Source organism: Lissotriton helveticus, chromosome 4_1 (assembly GCF_964261635.1).
Source record: "Lissotriton helveticus chromosome 4_1, aLisHel1.1, whole genome shotgun sequence".
In the NCBI taxonomy this organism is placed as follows: Eukaryota; Metazoa; Chordata; class Amphibia; order Caudata; family Salamandridae; genus Lissotriton; species Lissotriton helveticus.
Window position 1 is genome coordinate 1,451,760,382 of NC_136063.1, and position 14,123 is coordinate 1,451,774,504.

General features: G+C 47.1%; 1 protein-coding gene across 3 annotated transcripts in view; it reads left to right on the plus strand.

Moving 5' to 3' along the window:
- Positions 1 to 14,123, plus strand: part of EXOC2 (exocyst complex component 2) — a 948,514-nt gene that overhangs the window by 241,085 nt on the left and 693,306 nt on the right. For all 3 annotated transcript variants that reach the window (XM_078688027.1, XM_078688028.1, XM_078688025.1), the window contains one exon: positions 697 to 821. In XM_078688027.1, coding sequence (XP_078544153.1) covers positions 697 to 821 — 125 coding nt within the window. The remainder of the gene's footprint in view (positions 1 to 696; positions 822 to 14,123) is intronic.

The following is a 14,123-nucleotide window of genomic DNA, read 5'->3' on the forward strand; positions in this document are numbered from 1 at the left end:
TGCACTAGGACCTCTGGCATCCTTTCTACGCCACTTAGAAATGACTTGTGTCAAAACTACAAAACACATAAACGGCAACCATCACTAAGTGCCGATTGTTTGCATGAATATGATAAGGGGCTTTTAGACTTTGCTACCAAGCTGAAGCTACGTATGAGTGGAAGCTATTGCGTCAAAATGTTGTCCCATTTTTCCAAGACCATTCCTTTATCCACAACCATATACTTATATACTTGCTGGGTGTTTATTTTTCTAAAGGAATAAAGCACTGAATTTTGCACCAGAAACTGGTTTGGCTTTTTCGTCCTTTAATACGATCCGAGTGATATGGATTGAAGACGTGTTTGCGTCGGACGAAGTTTTTGGATATATATATATATATATTTTTATTTATATTTTAAATAATTTGGAAGCCTTTTTCGTAAAGTGTATTGTTCATCATTGTGTGTGTTGTGTTTTTTTGTCAAGTGCATATTCAACCTATAAACATAATTTTGTTGCCCCTTTGAAATACGCTCCTTTTATATTTTAGATTGTTGGGTAGACCTTCCCATTTGAAAAGAATGGTACGTTTTGGGAGCAATATGCTTAAGCTCAGAACCCCGAGGTCACTCTATAAAACTAACCATCTAATCTGAATCGCATAATGCAGTTTCATTTTACATGTCACAATACATGTTACTTCTCTTTCATCAGCTTTGATCAGCTCCGTATAGCAGCTAACAACCTAAAGAAGCAGTCCAACAAGAAAAACGAGGGCAACCTGGCATATGTGAAAGGAGGTCTCAGCACATTCTTTGAAGCACAGGATGCCTTGTCAGGTATATCTAGTCTAACTCTTTTCTCTTTGTTCTTGTGAGGGATTTTGTGAGCAAAGTGAAGGTATTGTGTTTTGCCTGATATGTTCAAATCACAGCATTCCCAAAGGAACACTCTTTTTCATTTAATTTAAAATGCATGGTTTTTCACACCGCTGAAGAAAGTCCCCCAAACTCCTCGATTTCTCTGTAAAAAGCTTGGTCAAGGATAAAAGCCCTACCAGGAGTGAATCTTCAAATTGGGTACAGTACAAATTCATTATCGCAGTTGTAGTAGAGCTGGAATGTTAAGCCACAGTTATTTTACATAAGTGGACAAAGCATCGTTAATACTTCAGATATACAAATACATGAAAATAAGAAAAGCTGTCAAACAATAGAAGTCCCACAGATCAAAATAATGCATTTGGGATCAGCTTGACAGACAGTGTACCAACTCGCAGATCATTGACTCATTATCTTTTATAGCTAGCCTCCATCCTGACCTCACTGTTATATTATGAAAAAAAATTGCAATCATCAATATGCAACTAATGTTAATTGTGATGAATCTGATCTTTGCACTGGCTCCTTTTGCTGTCATTATTGAAACAAGCGTGAGCAATTGCAATAGACACAAGATGCCAACATTTACTGCGCTAAAGTGCTTCAATTAATGCAATGGGAATCCACTGTTAGTTTGTCTCAACGTAATATATTAAACGAAAACTGGTAATTTCTTTCATGTTAAAGCCGATGACTAAGCATGGGCTGCACGAGGGAACTGTGGGAGAGAAGTTAACGGGGAGAGCTGATGGTACGGGATATGACGTAACTGACAATAACAGGCAATAGCATGCATGAGGGGCGGCACAGGGAAATTCCTAAATAGTAAGTTTTACAGGTTTGTTTTGAAGCTGTGGCGAGTGCTCACGCAGCTTTGTTCTGCATTGCAATAAAATACTGAAATGTAAAGTATGGCGTTCTTGAAACGGGTGCCGTGCTGATACTGGAGCCAAGGCACACAATAAAACAAGTGCAGCGTGCAGTGCTTGTTTCCCAAAAATAATACTGAAAAAAACAGTTTGGTGAGCCAGCCAAAGAAAAAGAAAGGCGGGCAGCCGCCATAAAGATCAAGCGAGGAGTGCCGCGCTGCATGAAAAAAATTACATGAAAAAAAAAAGGATTTGGATGAGTCGCACTATAAGAAAGATGTGCGGCTGCCCTTGTTCAAGATCAAACGCGGCATGCCAGTCTGCTTACGAAAATTTGGCGATTTGCTCATAAGAAAACTAAAAACGTGCAGCCACCATTGTTAAATTTGAAGCTCGATGTGACACACTGCTTTGCTCTGATAAAGTAATTACAAAAATTGAGCACACATGTGTACATAACAGATCCTAATTAACAACACATGTAACAGGGGCTGTCCTTATGGGAGGGTACAACAGGAGAAAAAGCGCTACTAAGTAGGGAAGAGTGAAGATGTTAACCAAAGAAACAAAAGCATTTGGGGAAGACAGTCAAAGGAGCCAATTAAAAAAAGAGGGCGGTGCTTAAAGCCCATATCCTGAATACAGCACGTGTCAGAGAGAAAGCGCAAGCGCTGCCTATGCGAGACCTAGCATCCTGGACCACTCCCAGTCAGGATTCCGCAGCAACCACAGCACCGAGACAACCCTCATCGCTGCCACAGACGACATCAGGATCCTACTGGACAACAGCGAGACGGCGGCCCTCATCCTTCTGGACCTCTCCGCCGCCTTCGACACCGTCTGCCTACGCACACGACTACATGACGCAGGGATCCGAGACAAGGCCCTGGATTGGACCTCCTCCTTCCTCTCCGGCAGAACCCAGAGAGTCTGCCTCTCCCGTTCCGATCCTCAGCCTGCGAGATCATCTGCGGCGTCCCACAAGGATTCTTCCTCAGCCCGACGCTGTTAAACGTCTACATGGTGCCTCTCGCACACATCGCCCGACATCACAACCTCAACATAATCTCTTACGCCGACGACACGCAACTGATCCTCTCCCTCACCAAGGACCCCCTCACTGCAAAATCCAACCTCCACCAGGGAATGATGGCCATCGCCGACTGGATGGAGGATAGCCGCCTTAAGCTGAACACAGACAAGACGGAGATCCTCATCCTCGGGCCCAACTCCTCAGTGTGGGACGACTTCTGGTGTCCCGCATTGCTGGAGACACCCCCCACACCTACCAACCACGTACGCAATCTGGGATTCCTACTCAACTCGAAACTCACCATGACCAAACAAGTCAACGCTGCCTCCTCCACCTGCTTCAACACCCTCCGTATGCTCCACAAGATCTACAGATGGATCCCGACAGACACAAGGAAAACAGTCACCCAGGCAGCAGTCTCGACTACGGAAACGCCCTCTACGCCAGAGCCCCGACCAAGTTACCTTGGACTGCAAAGAATCCAGAATGCCTCTGCACGCCTGATCACACATCACCCCAAACCTGAGGAACCTGCACTGGCTCCCCATCGACAAAAGAATCTCCTTCAAGCTCCTGATCCACACACACAAGGCACTCCACAAGACCGGCCCAGCTTATCTCAAAAGTCGACTCTCAGACCTCTCCCTGGCCACCGTCCCACGCATCCGTAGAACTACAGCCGGAGGCAGATCCTTCTCCCACCGCGCCTCCAAGACCTGGAACACCCTCCCCCTCAACCTACGACAAACCGAAGACCTTCTAACCTTCAGGAGACGACTCAAGACCTGGCTGTATGACCAGTAGCAACAGCACCCACTCCCCACCCTCAGCGCCTTGAAACCCTTGCGGGTAAGTAGTGCGCTTTACAAATTGATTGATTGATTGATTGACCTAAAACGCACGTTAGGGGTCATGTAATGTTCACTTGTTAAAAAAAAAAGGGATCCTAATTGACACGGGTCACTGGACATCACATTGAGAAGATAGTAGACATCACCTTAGGGTACAGCTATGGCAACTTAAAAATCTATCATTCTCTCAGCAGAAGCGTCTAGAGAAGAGTCAACAATCCGGCGTCAGAGCGGCGCCAAATCGACTTAATTTGGTGCTCACCCTGCCTCGGCCGGCACCGACTCGGCTCCATCCAGCGCTGAGTCGGCCTCGTCGGGCGCCGACTCCACATCCACCACGAGCAGCTCCGCTTCTGATGAAGGGGACGGCGCCGGAGCTGGGGAGGCAAGCCTCCGGCGCCACACCGGCGCCGGCTCAGCCTCAGCCACAATAGGCTCTGACTCTGAAGTAATAAGCGGAGTCGGAGCCAAGGAGGAGAGATTACAGCGCGAACCGAAGGCTGAGGTGGGCCCGAAGCAAGGCTTTGAGCACCAGCAACCACCCGCAACACCATGGGGCTATGCAGCGCGGCAGGGGTGCTATGGGTTGTAGGGGAGGACCCAGTTGGGCCGCACCTTGAGAACACCATAGGGGTCGTAGAGAGGGACCCAGCCAGGCTGCACCCTAACAACACCATATATCCATCATCCCTGAAGGGTAAGGGTTTATTAGGTGCACCCACCTGAAAGTCCGTCGGGACCCCGTAAGTTGCGGAGGCCCCGAGGACGCCCCAGGGACAGTAGAGGACCCAAGGAAGGCCTGCAGGGCCACGGCATAAGCCTTCATCTGGGTCAGAGTCGCCCCTGCGCCTGAAAAGGCAGATAGGGGAGGGGCGACTCCCGGGGGCACACGTCCGGAGGGCACCGGGAACTAGTGCCCCCGACAACAGGGGGAAGTGAGGTCGAGGACCTCGGCGACATGCGGCGTGACTTTCCCATAAGGGGAAAACAACGTTTCTGGGCCCCAGAGGGCGACCGACGCCTGAACTGGAAACCAGAGGGGCCTGCCGGTGATGAGGAGGCCGGAGATCGAGACGACTCCGACTGGGACAGGTGAAAGAAGCTTCATCCGGCGTTCCCGCTTTGGCTTGAGCTGCTGGTAGGCCTCGCAATCCCCCGAGTCGTGGTGTACGCCCAGACCCCACAAGATGTGGGTCCGTCACGGACATTTGCCGCGAACAGGAGGTACACGTTTTAAAGCCCGAAGGTATCGCACACTGTTCCACACGTGAAGCGTCAAAAGGGGCCTGAAAACAGGCCAGAGGAATCGCTTACTCTGGATCTGCATTGCACGCGGAAAAGAAGGAAAACTGACGTCAGGGCGCCAGGAGGGACTTATATGACCTCGCTGAAATCACGTACGTGGACATAGTCAGGGTGGGGTCATGTGGCGCCGTCCTCCGACGCGCAGAGGTGCTGCTGCTGCAAAAAAATCTGGATCCAGTCTGACGCCTGGGGATATTCTAAGTTAAGGAATCTGCGGCTAGACAACGTCTCTACCAGATACATCGTTACCGAAGGTAAGTAACTCGTACTTCGGACACAGGCAGCACATACGAAGAGGGAGACCCTTACGCCCAATCCACTAGAGAAAGGGGGCATCGATGACTTGGGACAACTACAGTGTTGCCTCCTCCTTGCCCCCTCTACCGAATGATACTATGGCATACCATGTCATCAGACGGAGAGCGGCACATCACCATCAGGTTGTCATGCACTTCCAGTAGGACATAGATGACTTTCTTGTGGAGACCATCTCCAAGAATTAATGCAGTTTGCATTTCTTGCCTATGTTAAGGGTATGTTTAAGTCCACCCCAAAAAGTTTAAAGATCCAGTCAGGGAGAAGCAGTACAAGAATTTTTCCAATGACCATCTCTATGTTAGGCGTCAGATTCCCCCAGATTCCCTGGTGGTGCATACTTCAAGGAAAAGGGCTTCAACACAGATAACGAGATGTCCCTCTCCCAGATAAAGAAAGTAAACTCCTTGACCTTGCTCCCAGGCATGTAGCTAGTGGCAGATTGCTAATTTGGTGGGACTGCTGTTGAGGTATGACAGGGTTCACTGGGAGTAGATGGGGGCATTGTACAACACTTCCCTGATGCCTGAAAGAAAAGGGGTAAGAGCTAGTTGCAGGGGGGAAAATGAACTCCATGCAAACATTCCCTGCGTCCTGGACACCGCTGTCACCCCCTCCCGAATCATAAATATTAGTGTCCTGCTTTACAGAAATGCATGGCTTCACGTCTCAGGCTTCTAAGAGGAGGTCCAGCAACACCTCCCGAACATCCGATTCAACTGGGAATATGTTTTTGGACTCTGAGTGGACTAGAAAATTAAAACCTATACCGAGCTTGTGAAGTTTAAGCGTGCCCCCCGGTCTAACACCTCACAGGGCACTTTGTGTAGGCAACAATACATGGGAGAGCGCAAGACCACACAAGCTAATCAGCCCTAAATGTACCAGCGGTAGCTGCAGGCATTGCATGACTCTCAGTCCATTAGGATGTGCTCAATAGAATGTTAAAGGGAAATAAGGGCAGGGGTAGAGTTGGCTCTGGAAAAGGATCCTCTACCCCAAACACTCCCTCACCCATGCTTTCCCTTGGAACAGCTTTCAGGGTACACCATGGGATTTCCAATCTTTTGGGGTAATTGCCTCTGATTAATGGGTGCTAGCGGTAGCCAAGCAAGGCTACTGCTTAGAATTCCATACCACCCCGCCCAGCATTCCACCATGCCAGTGGACCGTCACTCATCATTAACTTTCTCTCCTGCAAGAGGAAGTCCAAGCACTTTTTCCATTCTGTCAGTGCTCCCAAGCTAGTTGGGAAAGGGCGTCTACTCAATGTACTTTCCTACCCCAAGGAAGGATTTCAGTCTCTCATTTGATACATCCTGGTGGAACTGTTTTACATGAAGAGCTTGCAGACGTCATCCTGCTGCACCGACAAGGTGACTACATGATAGCATTAGATCTTAAGGATGCCTACTTCCATATACCTGTCCACCTCGCCCTTCACCAGTACCTGTGGTTTATGGTAATTGGACAGCCCTACCAATTAAAAGTACTACCCTTTAGTAATAGACTTTATCAAATGTCTGGCTGTGGTGGCCACTCATCTATGCAGAGTGTATATCAAAAGAGGGGGAAACCTATATAATCCTCTAGAGCCTAGGCTACCCAAGCATAGACCACAAAAATATGTAAAAACATGACTCTAGTAGGATACATCGAAACACCAATTGAAAGGAAGACTTATTATTTGTCACCTCAGTGGTGTCTTAGACCCCTTAGATCTCAATAACTCTTGTTCCTAGGAAATAAAACAAAATGGTTGCATTGCTGGTCTGTAGAGGAGAAAAGAAGCAAAGAAAAGAATGAAAGCACCAACAAGTAGAATTCTTTTTCTTGTCCAGAAACGTATTCTTGTACAGTATGCATATTTACAACCAATATAAAAGCTTGCAAGAATGTGGGTAACTAGATGAACAATGTAACTGCAAACGACGAACAAAGGACCGTAATGGTAACATTACAAAAAAAGCCATCTCCAGGTGCAAACGTCACGTACTGTAAGACCTATTAGTACATTATACAATTGAATTGCATCAAACCATATTCATAACATAGGACTGTCACAACAAGTAAATTATATGTTTGTTCTTTTCAACGGACATTGACCCTGGGTGGTGATCGTCGACGTGTTTCGCCCCTTTTCTTTATGGCCTCCTCAGGACTTTGCGGAACAGGTATTACCCAAACAATGTGTCTTGTAGGGCAAATTGTCAAATGAAGAACAGGTTATACTGCGGTCAGAGGACACAAAGAATGCTTCACATAAAAGCACCTCTCACGGTTGCTTGCTTGACCACGATGGACGTAGCTGTCAGGGCAAGGCAAAGAGTAAAAGGACTGTACTGGGCTGGTTGTCGCATATGGCGAAGACACAATACATTTGTCACTTGAAGACTTGAAGTAATACTTCAATGGAAATATTTAGATCGCGGCTGCGGTTCTAAACGGACGTGGACAAACTTCCTCCCCCATCCGTGCAGAGTGGGCATCCACATATTCCATTATCTCAATGGCAGGCTGATCAATGAGCAGCAGGATTGTCTAGCACAGACTCTGACACCTCTAACACTTCTCCACAGCTTAGAGTTTACCGTAAAAATAAAGAAATACCACTGTGGGAGAGCCGGGCGAATATACAGACGTGGAGGCTGAATATATTGTCGGACAGTAGATACTTTATTGTCAGTTGTCACAGTTTTAGACTTTACAACAGAGTTGGGGTGTTCTTCCTCCGGGTTGGTCTTCTCTCTCTGTTTGGGAACATGCAGATGCCTGATCAGCTCCTTCCTCTTCAGGGCCGATGGACAGGGGTTGGTGTTCTGGCTTGACCGTTGTGCTAGCTTTACCCTGAGGCTCGCCAAGAGGGAAGAAAATGGAGGCTGTCAGTGATACTGTGGCAAAGGAAATAACCTGTCACCTACAGCCAGTAGTGTTTAGGGATCTTTGGTAGTTCATGAGCTTGGGACCATGGGTACGATAAACAAGGGGGGGGAGAAGAAGCCAAGAACAGTGGAAAGGTACTGGCTCTCAGGGCTTTGTGTGGGGAGTAAAAAGTATAGTGTACGTAATGGCGGTCAGGGGTCGCTCGGCGTCTCCCTGCAAAAGCTCTGTGGCCCCCGTGCTCAATCACCCCTTTCCCTCCCCTCCTCCTGCCTCCCTCGTCGATACTAACCCACTTTCCCCAGAACCAGTGTCACTCACCGGCTCCGCCGCAACTCTCCTGAGTTGCGGCCGCTCTTCAGCCTCCTCCGGTGGACCCCACCACTCTTCCGTCCAGTGGTCGTCTGTCTCATTCTCTTCTTCTCCGCTCCGGTCGCTGTCCTCTCGCCCAGTGTTCCGCTCCGCGTCTTGCTTCACTTCCAGATTCGTCTCCTCGCACTTCTTTTCCCTTCCGCTGGTCAACGACGACTCCTCCTGGGTTTGCCTCTCTTTCAATGTTGGAGATGTAGCATTTACGGGGTCAACTCCTCCCCTCTCCACTGCCTTGCCTTGCTGTGGGGAAACAGGAAAGGTGGGTGTGTCTTTTCCCCATGCCAAGTCTTGCCTGAATCTGCCCCTACTGTTCAGTTTCCTATGCTTGAGGGATTCTGGTCGTTGTAGTTCTGCGTGCGTTAGAACCCCGGTGTTCACCCTCTCACAACCACCATCAACCTTGACAGATCCAAACCTTTCTAGGCTCTATCTTAAACTCAGTCACAGGGAAAGCATACCCCAACCAGAGGAGGGTGATGAGATTTCAGGAGCGGCTGCCTCTTTTTCAATCTAATTGCATGTTGAATGTAAGAACTGTGATGAAGCTACTGAGTATAATAGCATTTGGCAGAGCAATTGTACCACACACCAGATTACACATGCACCCACTCCAGCAGTGTCTTGGGAGTCAATGGTCACAAGCAGAATGTCAATGGGAGGATTGAGTATTGATAATGACCAGCACTCTCTGCAAAGGTGGAACAGCAGCAACTTGTTGCTCAGCAGGCCATTTGTTGACCCTCTTCTGCACATGACTATTACCACTAACGCTCGACACAATATGGTGCCCATCTTGGCACCATAACTGTCCAAGTCACTTGGACTAATCTCTTGCATGGGAGGCACATGGGGTACCTGGAGCTCACTGCTATCCTCTTAAGCCTCAAAGCCCTCTACTAATTTTTTCGAGGCAGTCCTTGTAAAAACAAACAACATAACAGTGGTGTATTACAAACAAAAAGGGGGCCACTCCCCCCTGCTGTCTGCCAAGGTACAACAAATCTGGCTCTTGACAATCTGCCTCGACATTCATCCCCTAGCAGAAGACCTTCCATGGCTCAACAACATCTTTACAAACCTGTTAATCAAGACACATCAACAAGCCCACTAGTGAGAACTCCTCTCACAAGTCCGCCAAAAGTACTTCCATCAGTTGGGGAGCCCAGGCATTGACTTCTTTGCCACCTCAGAAAATACAAAATGCTTTAGCGTCACCTCCAGGTACCCACACCCGTTGACCATGGACAATACAGTATGGATGAACCAGTCTGAGATATTTGCCTAGGTTTCTATGCCTCTCCCATATGATTGAGAAGAATGAGGCAAGTCTCAATGATGCTCATCTGAGTGGCACAATGTTGGCATGACAGAACTGGTACTTGATATTACTAGAGATGTCCTTTAGCCCACATTAGACATATGGATCAAGCTGAACCTTCACACACAGCAACACAGGAAAATTAGACACCGAAACTCCAAGCAGTTTAACCTAATGATATGCCACCTGAGGTCTTTGAGTTTGGATACCTACACCTCCCAGGGGAGTTTCTGGTGATCCTGCAAACAAGCTTGTAGACCTACTACTCATGTATACTATGCATCAAAGTAGAAAAGGTTTGTAAACTACTGCAACTGCAAGCATTTCGATCCCATATAATTTCCTACCTTTTACATACTCAAAAGTCTGGTCTAGAGCATACATCTATTCTTTTCTATTTAGCACCTGTAGTCTCATACATGCAGAACAGGGACAACTCATCCCTTTTGATGATTCTTGTAGTCAAGGCGTTCAGGAAGGCCTCAAAAGGGCGATACTTTGAAGAACACCCCCAGCTCCTGTCGGAAACCCTCTATTGGGTCTCACAGTGCTCCTCTTGTCTACTTTTTGAGCCTCTCCACTCATGCATTTTACAGTTCATTTACTGGAATGTGGACTTTCTTATAGTTTTGACTTTGCGTGGACGCCTCAGTGAGTTACAAGCTGTGACTATTCAAGAACCATTCATTCATGTACACAAACATGAAGTAGTCCTTAAAACCAATCCCAAGTTCTTACCTAGACTATTGAGTTGCCTGTATACTTTCCTCAACCTGAATCTGTTGCAGAAATAACATTACACACTTGAAAAGGGATTCATGTACTATGTTGACAGGACTATTTTTCGTATGACTGACCAACTTTTTTTGTTTTGTTTGCTAAGCCTTACAAAGGGCATCCTATTTCAAAAGCAGGCATTGCAGGGTGGATACTCAAATTCATTCAAGCTTGCTATGCCAGGGCTAAACATGTACAACTCACACCCCTAGGGCACATACTACACATAAAAAGGTACCTACAATGGCTTTCTTAGGTGACATCCCATTAACTGACATATGCAAAGCAGCTTCCGGTCAACACCACACACGTCCGCAAAGCACTACTGTCTGGACTTGCTACGTCAACAACCTATGGTTGGCAAAATTGTATTGAGGACTTTGTGTCAATCATCTGCCCGCTAGCCAATACTGCAAGAATACTGCTTAACAGTCGATGCAAGCGATATGTGTCTGCAGCCACATGCTATAATTGGAAATTGTTACTCTTGTAGGAACCTTTTTTGTTAGTTTAGTCCAGTAGATTCACATTTTCCTAAACTCCTCCCTGGAAGCAGGCAGCGATACCACTTTTTTCTTTTTACTAAGCAAATATTAATTACCAAATAACTGTGCACCAGGCGCCCTACTCTCACCCTTCACCTGTTGAGTGAAAAACAGTCTAAGGTGGATTTGGTGCCCATGCGCATTTTCGACTAAGGGAGAAGTCACAAACCTCTTGTGACTCAAGGCTACTTTAAAGAAAAAAAAAACTTGGAATGTCAAAGTCCAACACTAGAAGGCAGAAGTATGCAAAGCAGGCGAATCTGCAGCACTTCGCGCTATGCATAGATGCTTACAGGTTAGGTCCTTCTGCTTATAAAAGAAGGGTATTACTTGTCATACTAAGACCTACAGCATGGTTATTCCTTTATCCCCAGGATCAGAAATGTCTGTGCTTTGAAGTGGCTGGTTGCCCCAATCAATTCAAAGTGCCCCCATTCGACCTGAAATGATCCCCAATGATATTTACAAAGTGCATGGCATCAGTGGCAACTTACCTCAGGATACAAGGTCACCAAGTATTTCCATGTCTGGACTGACTGGTTTGTGAAGGGAAAATTCCTTCAATACTACTAAGTACTCTACCAAAGTTTGTCTTCAGCTCGTAAGCAGATTAGGACTATCTCGCAACAAGGACAAGTCCTCCCTGAAGCCTTGCGGGAAAATACAATTTTCAGGGGCTCTTTCACATATAGTAGAAAAGAAAGCCTTTCCAAAAGAAAGACTGTTGAGGCAAATAAAATCAAAACATTGCATCTCCTACTCAAGTCACTTTTTGGGGTGATGTCATCCTGCATCCCTTTAATCCAATTATTCCGCAATCATATGGGGCCATTTCAAGAAGTACTTAACAGCCAGTGGACTGAGTTAAGGCTAGTTTGATGATCTGGTCAAAGTCACTGTGGAAATGTAGCCAAAACATGAGAAGAACACAGCTATAGACCTGATATTTCTACAAGACAAATCCTAATTTGGCATGACATCAAATGCTTCCTTATAAAGCTGAGAAGTGTATCTGCAAAATCTAGTTGTCATTGGCAGATGGACAACAGAAGAAGCTCAACTCTTGTGTAAATCTACTAGAGCTAAGGTGAGTTGCATTGGCTCTGCTGTCCTTCCTCCCAAACAACAGGGGATCCTCAGTCCTTGTGCATACGAGCAATACAACATCCATGTACTATATCAGTAAGTGTGAGGTTTCAGCTTTTTTTTAGTGGAAGCACAAGCATATTGGACTGGACCACTCAACCTCAAATCAAAGTGATGGTGGACTATGTGCCAGCAATGACTGGGCCGATACGCTCCGCCGGGGGTATGTCTACAGCCAAGGCGTGGAGCATGTCCGGGGCTGGTAGGAACAGAAGGTCAATGTGTGAGAGTGTTTTGTTGGGCACTGACTATTGTGTATACTCCCTAGCATCCACGTGCCAGGTCCTCCATGCGTCGCAGAGGCCAGAGAGTCCATCCAAGTTTTTAGTTGTTTCAATCACATAATGCATGGTGTGTGAAAAGCCAGAGGAGTCCACTGCAGGGTTGGGAATCACATTAATGTCTCCTCCAATAATCGTGCCACCATGAGCGAATCCTGTCACCACAGTTGTGAGTTTCTTTAAGGTTAGGGCCGGTGTTTGATGGGGTATATAGATACTAAGTAGATTGATCTACCTCCGTTCAACCAGTCCCTCGGTTCCTACATATGGACCAGAGGATCTAGGAAGGGTGTTCATTTCCTCCATTGGTAAGGATTTGTATAATATGATTGTCATCCCTCCGGATCCTCTAGTATATCCCGCATGAAAAGCCCTGCTGTATTCGAATATACATATAAAGGAGCATTTTGTCCCCAAGAGGTGTGTTTCCTGCATGAGCAGTGCAGCAGGGCGGGTCCACTTGGCATTGCGGGGATCTGAAGATCGCTTAATTCAGTCGAGGAGACTGTTAATGTTCCAGGTCATTACATGTTTGTCTATCATTGAGTATAGGTAATTGCATATTCCGGGCTGCAGTGAGAAAGTATGTTGCCAGTATCAGTTGGTGGGGATGTGTTATATTCTGTGTCTGTGGACGAGTACGCTATTGGGCCTGTGTATAACATGTACCAGCACTAAAACAAGTGAACATTTGTACCCCTCCTGAAGCCCCCACACTTCCACCCAAGAAGCATTTGTCGCTCCAGTGTCTCCTTATAACATAGTCAATTGTAACTTAGTGCAGGCCATTAGAGTTGGACCTCCTCCTATCCTCCTAGTATGAATCTCTGTAATGGGGTCCAAGGGCTTACCTCCAGGCCTAGATGGTATTGTACTCACCATAAAAACAGTCCCATCCCTTCATACAGCGTTCGTGAACCATGATTCTTGTGATAGGCCTATTCAACTAGGTAAGTCTTTTCTCTCCAAGGGGGCATCCTGGCTACCCGCAGGTTGTCTCGTGTGCTGTGCAGTGGGGAACCACTCCCCTCTCTTCAGTGTACCCTTTCTGGCCCAGACGAGTGTGGTGAATCCCTGCAGCATCCACGGCCTTCCTGGGTTTCGCAGTTTTGCGTGGGGCTTTCAGCTGGTCGTGTTTGGGTGTCTGATTTGATGATCTTCAGTATGAAAGAGCAGGGGATCATGGCAGCGGGTCATTTTCTTCTCCATGGCCCAGTCCCAGGCTTACTCTGGGGTTTCGAAGATGTAGGAATGAGAGTTGTATGCTTCGCCAGGAAGAGAAACGCGTATAGTAGGGACACCTCCCTGAGTTATAGCTTAACCAGCTCAAAGGATTTCCTCTGCTTCTGGACCCCCTTGGTGTAGTCTGGGAAGATCATGATGCAGGTGGACTAAAACTGCAAAATGCCCTTCATGCGCACCTTCCCTTGGATAAAGTTGTGATCTGATCTTGAAATTTCAATATACTAGCAAACATGGCTCGTGGCTGGGAGAGTTGGGGGGGGGGGGGTTCGGGCCAGGGCTCTGTGTACTGGTTCCACCACAATCCACTGTGATAAGGCACTGTC